Genomic DNA, 14,435 nt, shown 5'->3' with positions numbered 1-14,435 from the left:
ATGTATACAAGTGGACACTTTGGTCAACATTGCTCAAGCAGTAGTGCGCCGTCATCAGAAGTGTCTACACGCTGATGGTAACCACTTTGAGCACCTCTTGTAATTGCGGAAGTCAAATGTGACTTGTATTCATCTTTTGTTATTGGTGTATATTGAATATTACAATTTTAATAGTTTTTTCCTTTCTTAAAATGTGTGTACATTTTTTTGGCACCCTCTGTAGATTAAGCAGTGGCTTTGCTGGCTTGTGGTTTCATATTTATCAAATATATTTCTCATTTTCTCTCCACTTACATTTCTTATTTCACATACCATTTGTAATAATCTTATTCAGTGTTCCTCGTGGAGGACAACAATTCTCTTCCATCTGTGGTTTTGTTTCCTCTGTTTCTGAGAAGACATTCTCCTTAATTTCTTCGTGTTCACTAGTATTATTATCTTGGAGGATCTTAAGTAAAACAAAGAAATCTTTTAAGAAATATACTTTCCATACAATTTTATAAATGTTTAACTCATTATTATTGTCAACATAAAGACTTACACATACAAAAGTATATTCATGCTCTATATCAATGTGATATTGACATACGAGTATGGGGATAGCACAGCTGAGCATTTTGCAGGGCACCTTGACTGAGTTTTTTATAGACCTGACTCCCTGCCATTTTCATCTGTGATTCATAAGTATACCAAAAAAGTGAGACTACGGTGTGGGTAGAATAATTAAAAGTGTCTCTCCTCAGTTTAACTCCCAAAGATTGCTCAACAAAACTGTGGAATGAAAATACAACTAAATTGGAAAGGAGGTGAAATATAACTTATCATGGACTCATTTGAAAAGTTACATATTTGAAAGAAAAATGAGAACAATATATCAAGCCTTCAGAAGTTCAAGTTTCATGTTTCCACTATTATTTAGAGATAATATATTGAGATCATCCAGGCTTTTAATGGTAGTTAGTCTAATTATGAAACTGCTGATTTAGAAAAAAAAAAGTTTGTGAGACTATCGAGAAGCTCCTCCCAAGGTAAAAAAACAAAACAAAACAAACAAACAAACAAACAAAAAAACAGAGTAGTTAATCCTGGAATAGAGAGCTTCAAATTTGCCTTACTGTCGTTATTGTGTCTGTGTGTGTGTGCGTGCGTGTGTGTGTACGAGTATGTGTGTACACACAGGCCAACACTTTGTATTGATAATACTTTGAGTGCAGGGGGGAGAGAACATCACATTGTCACAAGAAATGGTAACAAAGGCTAGCGAGCATGGACAGAATAAGGAAGGGAAAGGAAATAAAACAATAACTAGGGAGATGGGCACCACAGCAGCGCATATAAATGAATTATGTAGTTCTTTAAGATCAAAGTTCTTTAAACCTGATCGTGATTACTCTGTTGGAGCTCTGGTGTAGAGACTTTGAGAAAGTCTGTCACTGTACAAAAGGACCAAGGTAAAGACACAAAGGTGAATTTTGATTAGGGTGGGTGAAAGGTCATATACAGTAAAACCATATTATTTTAAGTTTTATTATTCCCAAATTTATAATAAATTGACATAGACTAGGATGAAGTTTTTACAGATAAAAGCAGTTATCAGAATTAGTGGTGAATATTTTAAATATTTAAAAGAACTTTTTGGCCCTTAAGAATGGTAGAAACCTCTATTTAAAAAAAAATTTAAAAACCCTGTAATTCTAATACAAACAATTACTATTTAGTAAAACTGGACCAACAAAATGTCTAGTGACTTACTCTATACACTTGCAAAAACAAAACGTGGGTCTCTTCAAGTATAGCACAACATTTTAATTAGTTTAGATTTGTCTTTATTTACTTCTTATAGTCTAAATTACTGAGTTTTTCCTGGACATGGCAAGAAATAATAAGCCGTATTTCCATTATTCCTAAAATATGTCCTCTTTATCTCCAAAATAGTCTGTAGTCACCCTTATTTATCTTTTCATTCCTTTTGCTCATTTCTTAGGACCTATTAAAATTAGCTATTTAAAATGACTATTCATTTTTTAACTCGATATATGAAAAAAACCCTAATAATTTGGAAATAAATTTTAAGGACAGATTGATTTTTATGTCATATATAGTTTTAAGTTTTTACCTGAGGAGTTGTAGATGATTGGATGTTTTTATCCTCCAAATCTTCATTATTTTGTTCTGTGGTGTACATGCTAATATTTAAAAGAAAAATTATTTGAAAGAAAAAATAGGACTATAAGTCCATCTGAAAAAAACACACATAGTTAAGTGGGATTAATTTCTTAATGATTTTTTTAAATCATAAAGTTGTATCATAGTCAAGTCAGATACCTTTTTAATCAAAACAGTTCCAGTATTCATTTTAAAGTTATTAACCAAAGTCAGGTGCACAAGTATTAAAAAAAACATCATACAGAAATGTACTACTTTCTCAATAGTTCACAATGCTGGGCTGTATCTTAAAGGCATGTATTAGAAAACCCAGCTCTTTATTTTATACTTGAGATAATTTCCAACTTTGATGTATTCTATCTTCAGTCACATTCCTACATAAGAGACTCCAAGAAAATTTAAAATATGATCAACTACATTAATACGTACATCTATAAGTTACTGATACATGCTGTCTTTAATACATGGTCAATTTGAAAGGGCTGTAAGGTAAACACTTAAACAAAATAAAATAAGTTTTATTGTGAATAAGAATGAACTAGAAAATAAAACAATGAACTAGAACCAGTCAAAAGAAGAATGAGGTCTGAAAACTTTTATTTTAAAACATCTGTTGTTTCTACCTTTTCTGGGATCTTTGCTGCTTTTGAGTAGGGAGCTACTCTAGTAGGGAGAGTACCTTTGCCTTTAAAGAATTGAAAATATTTTTCAATTCTTGAATTGTGGACAAAAAATTGTTGAGGACAAAATTTAGTATTTCAAGTTTTAATTTTTAGGTGTTTAATCAAGACCAACTCCCCTAGTGATTCAACTATCTGTACTTTTTTTTTTTTTAAGGCAAGCAATTTTAATAATAAAAATTTTTAATGAAAAAGAATATTAACATTTGAGTACCTACTATACTTTAGGGGTTTTACATATACTGTCTCACTTTAATGAAGGAAAATATCAGTGTATAAACTCCTATAAGGGATCATAACTGAATTTATGACATTAAACAGAAAATAACATTTATTTTTTAAATTTGATGAAAAAATTAGATGTCTAGTGCTCGCTTCGGCATCACATATACTAAAAAAATTAGATGCCTAAGTCCCTTTAGAAAAAAAATCCATTTTAACATGACTATCAAAATTACTACCCTGTCCTTAGAATGACTACCTGTCACTAGCTGTTAGACCAGAAGCTAAATGTTAGTAAGTTCTATGAACAGGAAGCTTGATGAATCACCTAAGCTGTGTCAAGTTCTCCAGGGACAGGCCAAGGGTTAGGGCCATTAAAAATTTGAGGTCGACACGAATTGTGAGGTCAGGGCACAAAGTTCATCCAGCCAGTAATTTTTTTTTTTAATTTTATTGGGGAAGGGGAACAGGACTTTATTGGGGAACTGTGTACTTCCAGGACTTTTTTCCAAGTCAAGTTGTTGTCTTTTCAATCTTAGTTGTGGAGGGCGCAGCTCAGCTCCAGGTCCAGTTGCTGTTGTTAGTTGCAGGGGGCACAGCCCACCATCCCCCACAGGAGTCAAGGAATTGAACTGGCAACCTTGTGGTTGAGAGCCCGTGCTCCAACCAACTGGGTTATCCGGGAGCTCAACAGCAGCTCAGCTCAAGGTGCCGTGTTCAATCTTAGTTGCAAGGGGCGCTGCCCACCATCCCTTGCGGGACTTGAGGAGTTGAACTGGCAACCTTGTGGTTGAGAGCCCACTGGCCCATGTGGGAATCGAACTGGCAGCCTTCGGAGTTGGAGCATGGAGCTCCAACCGCCTGCGCCACCGGGCCGGCCCCCAGCCAGTAATTTTTTTAATGTCTACTCTTCTGGGATCTGAAGATAAATCAGCAAACAAAACAAAAGAGAAATGTAGGTTTCTGTTCTCGTGGAGCATATATTCTTGTTGGGGGTAAGAGAAAGACAAACAATTTTCAGATTGTGATTAAGTACTGAAGAAACAAAAACCAGGATAATGCTATAGTGATCGAGGTGACATCTGAACTATGACCTAAATGAGGAGAAATTGTGAGTCATAATTAGGCAGGTGGACTAGGAGCTGGCAAACAAAACACCAAGAATCATACAAGCAGAGACATCAAGAAACCAGGCGGTGTATTTTAAGATTTGCAATTATGTCATAATTAGAATAGCAGGACTTGGAATTCAAGCAAGCACATCATGCATTAGAGCTTCAAAACCTAGATAAGGAGTCTGAATAATAAATGTACAGGTTAGCTGCTATAAGATACGGTGTTGAGCAATATTTGTGCCAGGCAATTACTTAATACTCTCTTTACATACCTGTCAAGAGTGGAATTGGTAGGTGGTATGCATAGTAACTAAAAGTAAGGACTCTGGAGTTGAGCTAGAAATGTATTTCACTCTCCCCTTTATCTTTTAATAACTGTGGGAAGTGATTTATTTCCCTATGTCTCAATTTCCTTATCTGTGAAATAATGATACAATATTAATTTATTGTCAAGATTAAATGATATAACAGCTGACACAGTTGGATTATGTTAAACATTTAACATGAATCATCTCATTCGAATCTCACAACTCTGAGTTATTTACTATTATTATCTGTGGCCACGCAGCAGCCTACCCGTCTGTCTCCTTGTACCTGCCCCCAAAGAAAGGAGAGTCTGTGAGACGGATCCTTTCAGGGACTTTGCTTCACCTTTGTGTTGGCACCTTATGTCTCCCTGTTTGGCCCCAAAAAGATGGGTGGTCTACCAATGACGAGTAAGATTCCCCATGGGGGGGGGGCACTCAAGCCAGGTGCAGTTGAGTGGGGACCAACAGGAGAACCCACGGGGTTCATAGAGGTGGGTACAGCCCCCACCTTCCCCGGGCTAAGGAGAGCCTCTGCCTCTGCAGCTGCATTCCTTCCCACAACCTGCAGGGGAAGTGACTCAGTGATGTGCTCTCCATCTATTCACATGCATATAGGTTGTGTCCCTTGGGGAGGTACATACATCCTGAGACTCATGGTTCAGCTGCCTGCAGGCAAGGGTGATTGGCTTGAATCAGTTTCCTATTATAATGTATGGAATTCACAGATCTTGAGATTGACAAACTTTATCTCCTTTACTTCCCCACCTAACTAATACAAGCTAATGCGCAGGCCCCGATTAGCCCAGCCCAGTCCTTGAGGCTGCAGGTCCCTTGGCCCCGCTTGCACTCTATTCATGGCGACTGTCTTTTCTTAACCCTGCACCGCCCTCCTCACTCCCCACAACCCTCATCCCACGGGACTCGACAATTATCCTCATTTTACACAGGTTGAAACTGAGACCAAGGAAGGTTAAGTAATTTTCCCAAAGTCATACAGCTAGCAAGGAGCATGGCTAGAATTTGAACCCAGTACTCTTTAATAGTACTCGAATCCTTGTTAACCTCAGTATCATCATCTTTTTCCTTTTAGTTATTCTGGTGACATTGCATTGTGGATTTAAGTTGCATTTTCTTGATGACTAATATATCTTCACATAATTACTGGCCATTTGATTATATTCTTTAGTAAAGTGTCTGTTCAAGTCTCTTGCCCATTTTTAAAAATGGAAGTAGAACTGCTGGATCATATGGTAATTCTATGTTTAATTTTTTTGAGGAACTGTCATTCTGTTTTCCACAGTGACTATACCGTTTTATAATCACACCGGCAATGCACAAGGGTTCCAATTTCTCCATGTAGTTTTTGTTATTTTGTTTTTTGATAATAGCCATCCTAATGAGTGTGAAATGGTATCTCACTGTGCTTTTGATTTGCATTTCCCTAATGATTAGTGATACTGAGCATCTTTTCATTTGCTTATTGGCCATTTGTATATCTTCTTTGTAGAAATGCCTATTTAAGTCCTTTGCCCATTTTTATTTTTTTTAATTTTTAAATTTTTTCCAGAACACTTTGCCCATTTTAAAATTGGGTTGTTTTCTGTTGTTGAGTTGTACGAGTTATTTTTATATCCTGGATATTAATCACTTATCTGATATATGACTTACAAATATTTGCTCTCATTCTGTGGCTTGCATGCTCATTCACTCCTCAATGTCCTGTAGTTAAGGTTCTACTCCTTTCACTCCACAAAATAATTCTAATGAAGGTCATAAATAATCTCTAATTGACCATATGACACAATGAAGCATTTTTCTTTTGGCTTTTGTTAAACTACTCTCTCATTTCTGCCACCCTGTCCCCTCCCCCACCATCTTTCTTATTCCTTCCCTATCTCCTATGTAGCCTCATCCTTCTCAACTGCTTAAAGTTGAAGATCCTGAAGGTTCCATCCAGCAATCCTCCACTAGTTCAGTGGTTGAGTGCCCCAATGTTCTTCACTGGCTTTAGGATAAAGACAAAAATATTTACATGACTGTCTTAGTTCAGGTTACTACAACAAAGTACCATAACTGGGTGGCTTACAACAGAAATTTATTCCTCACAGTTCTGAAGGCCGGACATCCAAGATCAGGGTCCTAGCATGGTTGGGTTCTGGTGAAGGCTCTCTTCAGTTTGCAGACTGCCAACTTCTCATTGTATCCTCATATGGCAAAGAGAGAGCTAGAGAGCACCCTGGGGTCCCTTTTATAAGGGTACACGTCCCTTTATAATGACTCTACCCTCATGACCTAATTACTTCCCAAAGGTCCCACCCCCTAAGACCACCTCATTGGGGGTTAAGATTTTGGGGGCATACATTCAGCCCACTGCAATGACCTACAGGATCCTGCACAATCTGGTCCTTGGCTGCCTCTCTAGACTAATTTCATATCATTCCCTATCCATTTTTATCACTCCTAGGCACTCTGATGTTCTTTCAGTTCCTTGAAACTGCCAGATTTCTTCTGCAGGGGATGACCACTTGCTTGTTCTTCTAATTGAAAGACTCCCCACCACCAATCTCCCCTTCATTTGGTTAACTCTTTTTTATCCCTCAGTTCAAATACCATATCCTCAGAGAAATATTTGTGACACCAGGTCTGCCCCTAAGCTCAGTCATGTAGTTTTTATATGCTCTTATAGAACACTGATCATTTTCTTCAGGACATTTATCTGTTTGTGCTTATATATTTATTAGAGTGATTGGTTAATGTGTTTGTCTCATTAGGCTGTAGATTTCATAATAGTATCCCACAGGTCCTTGAGGCTCTGTTCATTTTCTTTTTCAATCTCTTTTTTTTTCACTCCGTGCTTTAGATTGGACAATTTCTACTTATCTATCAAGTTCACTGATTCTTTCTTCATTCATTCCTACTCTGCTATTGAGTCCATCTAGTGAATTTTTAATTTCAGGTATTGTATTTTGTAGTTCAAAAATTTTGACTTGCTTCTCTTAAACTGCTTTTATTTTTCTGTTGTGAATGAGTATCTTTCCACTCATTAAACTATGCTTATCTTCACCACATAAAACATAGTTATAATGGCTCCTTTAACATCTTTGTCTGATTAAGTCCAACATCTGTGTCATTTTGTGTTGATATCTGTTGATTTTCTTTTCCCCGAAGACAATCATTTTCTGGTTCTTTGTAGGTCAAGTACTTCTGGAGTACATACTGGATGTTTTCTTGTGTAGACTCTGGGTTCTGTTAAAACCCTCTGAGGAATACTTAATTTTTTTTGTCTGTTTGGCAGACAATCAACTAGTGTAGGTGCCGATCATAAACTCTTTTTGAACTTTCTGTGGGCATTGTTTTCAATCTCAGTCATCTTCAAAGCCTTTGCTATACTGCCTTCGGTCTGTCCCGTACATGAACCAGTCAGGGGCTAGTCTGTGACTTGGGCAGTGATTTTTTCTTTCTTTGTTTTTGTTTGTTTTGGTTTGAACTTACTTCAGTTCTTAAAGCCATTGCTATGCTGCTTTGGGCCTGTCTCATGCATGCACAGGTGAAGGTGAGCCAAGGTACTTGGTTCAGTTTATACACAGAATTAAAGAACCCCTTTCTCCAGTTTGCTCCTCTCCTGAATCTGCACTACTGCCCACCTCACTCGCTGTCTCTCAAGGTCTCTTTTCCTGGTTTCTGTGGTAAGATGGGGTTTTCCTCCGAGTTTTAGGTGCTTGTAATGCCATAAATGGGGGAAAAAATGCAAAAGGAAAACAATGATGACAATAATAACAAGAGTTCCTCACACTTTCGTTTTGGACAAAAACTTTTCCCAGATCTTCAGGCCATAAAAATAGGTTTTCTATTGTGGTTTTGGCCTTCTGTGCTGTCCTTACACAGTTGTGACTGGGGCCTGTCTTCAGATCAAAGATGCAAGTGCAAGAGAAATTCACCCCTGTAGTTTTGACTGTCCTTCACAGTCCACCTGCTTTTGTTTACTTTTGAGTCCTCAGGTAGTTGCTCTTTGCATTTTATCCAGAGTTTTTGGTTGTGAACAGTAGAAAACGGGTTGTAGTAAGCCTATTCGATCTCAATGGAACTACAAGCCTGTGTGCTCCCTCAGAGGAGGGATTATATCTGGTTTTACCCTTGATCTACATAGTACCTAGCACAGGTAAGCACTCAACAAATATTTGTGGAATAAACATTGAGTGAACTGAGAAATGCCAGATACTCAAAATGACAGCAAAACATGGTTAACAAGAAAGGCATCTTTGGTAGAAGAGTAAGAGACTCTATCTAACACCAAGAATAGGTTTTTCAAATACATTAATAAAAAGGAAGCAAATTATAGAATGAATAAGATCCTTAATAATTAGGCTGCAAAGACATATAAGGAATCAACAGGACAACTTATAAAAAGGTTCTGCTCCTATAGAACAAAAATTTAAAGAGTAGATGTTTTAAAGAACTAGGACCCTGGCTAGGATAGATTTTTGGCACAATTTTAATGGAGGAAGTTGAAAAAGAAAAAACAGATACTTGAGTAATGTAGGGATCAGAAGCAGGCTAGGTAAAATATATGGGCCTTAGCTCTCTCCCCATTACCCATTCCCCTCTTTTTTAATACTGTGCCTATCTGCTTTCTTCTTCGCTCTAGATATCTCCTTATTTCTATTTTTCTTTGGACTTCTCTATTTCCCTGGACACCTCTGTCTCTCTTATCTTATATTTTTTAAATGCCTGTTTCCTTAACATAATATAAATTTTTAAATTTAAAATGAAGATAAATTGAACTCATAAATTTTATCTTTCTCTTAATAACTCATTTTAAGGGGTCAATTTCTTGATAGAAAAACATCTTCTTAACATTTCTGTGCAATTGTTTGAAATAAACTTGATATAAGCAAAAGCCTACTTGTACAACTCAGAAGTAATTGTGGTAATCCAGGAATTTAAGGGTTACAGTGACTGTATCTGTTAGGAGTCCTCTATTAGATTGTTTGGATAGCTGGCATTATGGAAAGAATGAGGGATTGGAAATCAGAAATATACTAGTTGCATGCTCTCGGGTAAATGACAGTATCTCATCATCTTTTAATGGACATAGTACCATTTACATCTCTTGCTTCATGTTCATAGCTAGAGAAAGCAGAATCAAATTTGAGAATAGCCCACTAAATCTAAGTTTACTGGAAATTGTGGCATGCTTTTGTATACTAACAAAAAGAAAGCTTCATAGCAGTAGCCTACATTTATGATCACCTCAGTTTCTAATTTTTATGCTATAATTATTTCAATAAGCCTTCTTAAAATCCTTTTTGGAATGAGGCCGAGTATAAATACATACATACATACATACATACATACATACATACATACATATCTTACTATTATGAAAATAAAGTGAGATGGTTGTATAATTCACAACAAAAACTATGGTATTCAACTGATAATTTTTATTAGAAATATGCACCATGATCATTATATTGCTAAGCTTTGCTTTGAAAGTCATGAAAAATTTTGATGGGTTTAGAGGTACTATTTTCACTCGGTTTTATTAGAATGTCTCTTTGTACATATTAATAATGGACAGTGTGGTATTATAAAAAGCGTTGGGCAAAGTAAGCTCTTTGCTTTTAATTTGCTATATAATATTGAGTAAACTTCTTGCCACTTTACCTCCCTGTACCTCGATTACAAACCTATAAAATGGGGTAGGGAGGAAGGATGTCAGGTGATCTAAGGCCTTTATCAGTCTTGTCTATGCTTACATTCTCTTATGGACCTGCTAAGAAACAGGGTGAAAGAATTCCAAAACATGCCGTTGGGAACTTCATATCTTATTAAACATCATGTATGTATATATGTATATCACTTAATAGGAACACTTTTTGTTTTTCCCTGCCATGTGTTCTTGAACTGTATACTGTATTGAGGGGTTATCCTTTTGGAGCAATGTTGTGCAATGGTGACATCTAGTGATTACACCACATCATTATTCAGCAAAAATTTATGACCAATTCTTACTCTTCTTACTGTGGATGATTCACTTTGTGGCTTAGCTAAATACTTCAATATCATTCTTCATATGCCCCTGCCATCTAACTATAGATTTTTAGAAATAGCAATTAAATTTGACAGTAGCATTAACAATTGGATATATAATAACTGATATTTTCAAAAATCATAATGCATATAGAGTTAAGAATAAACTATTCTAAGTGAGACAAACTTTTTTCCTTCCATTGAAAGTGGCAGAAATGGAATTTGAATTCAGGTGTGTTTCAATATATATCATATGCCTTTAGCCACTATACATCACTGACACATACTAGACATTTAACATATATTAAATGAATGTTAGGTAAAGCAAATGCATCAATATCTATGTTCATGAGTATTTATTGCTTTAGAATCTTTGGAGCTACGGCTGCCTTCAGACACTTTTTCTTTCTGAGTTTACATCAAAGATCATCAAATAAAAACAACTACAGTATAAGTGCTCTTGAACAAATAAATTCGAGAGTTATATCCACAAAGAGAGTATTCTTTATAAAGAGCATTCAAATTAGATCCGTTTTTAAAAAAGACAATAACTAGCTGCCATTATTATTTAATCAGGGCAATATAACTCTGGGCTAAACTACTACTACAATTCCAATTGGCTTTGCTACTGCTAAAATTTCTACAGTATTTAGTGTTTGTTCTCATTATCACATATTATCTTGGATTTTTATTCTTTTCAGGTAACTAGATCTTGTTTCCACAATATAGTATTTCCCAAGAAGGTATTCCAGGGTTCAGAGTATGTTTCATATTCTTGTCTTCCCCTTAGCACGAAACACAATGGTTTTTCTCACCTGTGGAATCAAGTTACCAACCTACCCAGAATCCAAGGTTTTCCACAACATGGCATAAAACTATCTTGTCAGTTTTCTCTCTAGTTCTCGATGCTACATTTCAGTCAAATTAAACTATTAATTGTTCTCCCATTATTTGTTTTAGTTGCTTAGAATCCCTTACCACTGCATCTCTTCTTTGTAAATGGTATCTATTGCTTAAACGTCATTCCAAGCAAAGCTTCCTGCAAGATACACCACAAACCAGGAAGTCATCTTCCCCTATTGAATTACACATCATTTTGTCACTTGCTCTATCTTCCTTCTATCTGTCTGGTTGTCCTTTCTTGGTCTTCTTTACGGGCCTCTTTTCCTCTATCCATCCCTGAAATGTTGGGGTTTCTAAGGATTCTGCCCTATGCCCTCTTCTCTTCTCACTCTGCGTACTTTTCTTAAGAAATCTGTTTTACTCCCGTGGCTCCAATTATGACCAACATGCTGATGAGTCTGGCCTAGAGAATCTCTACTGAGATTCTAACTAGCACATTCAACTACATATTGGATATCTCTATCTGATTTTCTTTATAAGCATCTAAACCTCAGTACATGCACAACTGAATTCAAGACCATTCCCCACCTAATTTACTCCTTCTTCAGAGAATTTCCTATCTCACAGAATGAAACCACTATCTATTGATTTGTTCCAATTTTTACAGAAACCAGGAGCCATTCTTTCTCCTGCCTTCTTCCCTGCTGACATCCAGTGAGTTACTGAATCATGTTAATACAAGCTTATAACTATTTAAAACTGTTGTCTACTTTTCCCCATATGAATTGCCACCACTCCAGCCCAGGCTATAAGCACTGCCTACCCTCCCCCCCACCCCGCACCACACCAAACACTGTAATGGCCTTCCAATTGTTCTCCCCACCTCCAGTCTTGGTCCTCCCCATTGTAATTTCCATAATGCACAGTAAACTTCTAAAATGTAGGGTGATTATGGCCACTTCCTGCTCAATATTCCTTAATGGCTTTCCACAGAAGAAAAACATCCAAACTCCTTAAACTCAGCTTTGTAATAAAGGCTAACATTGTTTCTGCCTATCTCCTCATTCTTCACTTGGCATTCTAAACTTCAGCCATAAGTGAAATTTAGTTCTTCAAAGTTGCAATGCCTCACATCTCCGAGACTTTACACATTCTGTATGCTGCCTTCCAACCCCACACCCCTGTTTTTTGCCCAGATAACTCTATTATCAGTTTAGAAGTCATGCTTGCAGAAGCTCCCTTCAGTATTTATGCATTCTTATCATAGTGTCCACCCCCTATCACAGCATGCACCCCACTATTATAATTACTTATCATCCTTTATTTGACAAATGCTAATTGAGAGTCGAGTACATAACTGGCACTACAGTCTCCTCTGTACATAGAATTTTGTTGATACAAAACATGTGGAAGTGCATATGGTATGTGGGAGAGGGTCCAAGAAGTGCATCCTAGTGACTCGCATTTCCATCTATTTCCCTACCAGATGAAATCAGTGCTGATTTCACAATCATTTCTGTGTTCTTCGAATGACCTAACACAGTAGATGGTAGATAAATATTTAATCACATTAACTGCTGGATTTTAAACACATACAAAAAGTTTTTGCACTATTAGAGGCTTCCAGCCAGCTATTACTTTCTACCTACCAGAGTTTTCCTTTGCTATCACTTTGGATATAATGAAGTGTAAAAAGAGAAGAGGCAAACTTCTACAGAGAACATATGGGACACTGCTAGAATACTGTGGTTAATAATTCTGCCACTTACTAGGTATGTGTCCTTGTTCAAGACCCTTAACCTCTCTGTTTCCTCATCTGAAAAAGGCAGTTACAAAATCAAATGAGGTAAGAGAAAATAAAAGTTTAGCACAAAATGTCAAGGGCTATCCACATGCTGCCTATTATAATTGTTATTAGAATGATACAGGTCTCCCTGTTACTGGTCATCCCAGCTTTACAGGCAACAAGATTTCCAAATTTCATCTTTCGTCTTTCTTTTACCATTTAAGAGGTAGGCTTTGTACTTCAGTAAATACATAAAAGTGGTTTAAAAAAATACAAAGAAAGACAAGCCAAAAAAAGTTTAACAAGTAAATACTATAGGGAACAAGAGAAACAGAAGTTAGAGTTTATGAAAGTCTAGAATTTGGACATGTGAACCAAAAAAAAAAAAAAAAAAATCAAAAAAAAAATCAGGCCATAAATGTTTAATGTTATCTGGATAGCTGGTGGCACAAAAGAGTAACACTCTGAATCATTTCTCAGTAAAATGGTAACCCACTGAGTTGGAAAGTCAGAATATCTGAGTTCAAGGAATTGTTTAACTACGTACTAATTTAACCACTAATCCCCAGATAGTCACCCCATCCAATATTCTGGTCTTTCAGTTCCTTGGTCTCCTTGGATCATATGAGCTTTTCTTCCACCCTATCTCAGCCACCCACTCACAAGACCACAATGTCAAATGGCCACTCAATCCTGCCCAGCTATGCTACTATGCTTCTCTAATATTGCTGTAGACTCTTTGTATCACCTTAAAATCCACATGTATAAATCCTAATCGCCAATGTGATGGTATTAGGAGGTAGGGCTTTGGTATGTGATTAGGTCATGAGAACTCAGTGCTCTTATAAAAGGGACCCTGCGAGCTCCCGTGCCCCTTTTAGCCAGCTACAAACAGGAATCAGGCCTTTACCAGACACCAAATTTGTCAATACCTTGATCTTGGACTTTCCAGCTTCTAGAACTATGAGAAAGAAATTTCTGTTTATAAGCCACCAGTCTATTTCTGTTACAGCAGCCTGAACAGAATAAGACAGGTATGACTGATGTTTATCCTTCAAGATGACTATTTTCTACCTTCTCTTCGCCCCTTATCCAAACATTACTCCTCTCCTCTTACTGATCTTGCCTCAGACTTTATACTTCATTTAAAAAAAAAGAACCAATATCAGGCAGAAACTCTTACCTTCCCATTACTGACTCCAGGCACTCATCAAATATTTGATATAGCCGTGTATCTGCATCTCTACCTATACCCACTGCCTTCCTTCCCATTACTATACAT

The 14,435-nt window shown here is 36.8% G+C and overlaps 1 protein-coding gene across 10 annotated transcripts in view; it reads right to left on the bottom strand.

Annotated features, from left to right (window-relative positions):
- SLC9B1 (solute carrier family 9 member B1) overlaps positions 1 to 14,435 on the bottom strand; it is a 62,393-nt gene that overhangs the window by 44,857 nt on the left and 3,101 nt on the right. For 8 of the 10 annotated variants that reach the window (XM_074322933.1, XM_074322947.1, XM_074322950.1 and 5 more), the window contains exons 2-3: positions 2,117 to 2,186; positions 313 to 448 (exon numbers count right to left, since the gene is read on the bottom strand). In XM_074322933.1, the coding sequence (XP_074179034.1) occupies positions 313 to 448; positions 2,117 to 2,186 (206 nt within the window). Of the gene's footprint in view, positions 1 to 312; positions 449 to 2,116; positions 2,240 to 14,435 lie in introns of all 10 variants that reach the window. The other 2 variants (XM_074322921.1, XM_019738904.2) reach the window with 2 other exon arrangements.

Source organism: Rhinolophus sinicus, linkage group LG02, assembly GCF_036562045.2.
Source record: "Rhinolophus sinicus isolate RSC01 linkage group LG02, ASM3656204v1, whole genome shotgun sequence".
Classification (NCBI taxonomy): Eukaryota; Metazoa; Chordata; class Mammalia; order Chiroptera; family Rhinolophidae; genus Rhinolophus; species Rhinolophus sinicus.
This window is presented reverse-complemented; position numbering and strand designations above follow the sequence as displayed.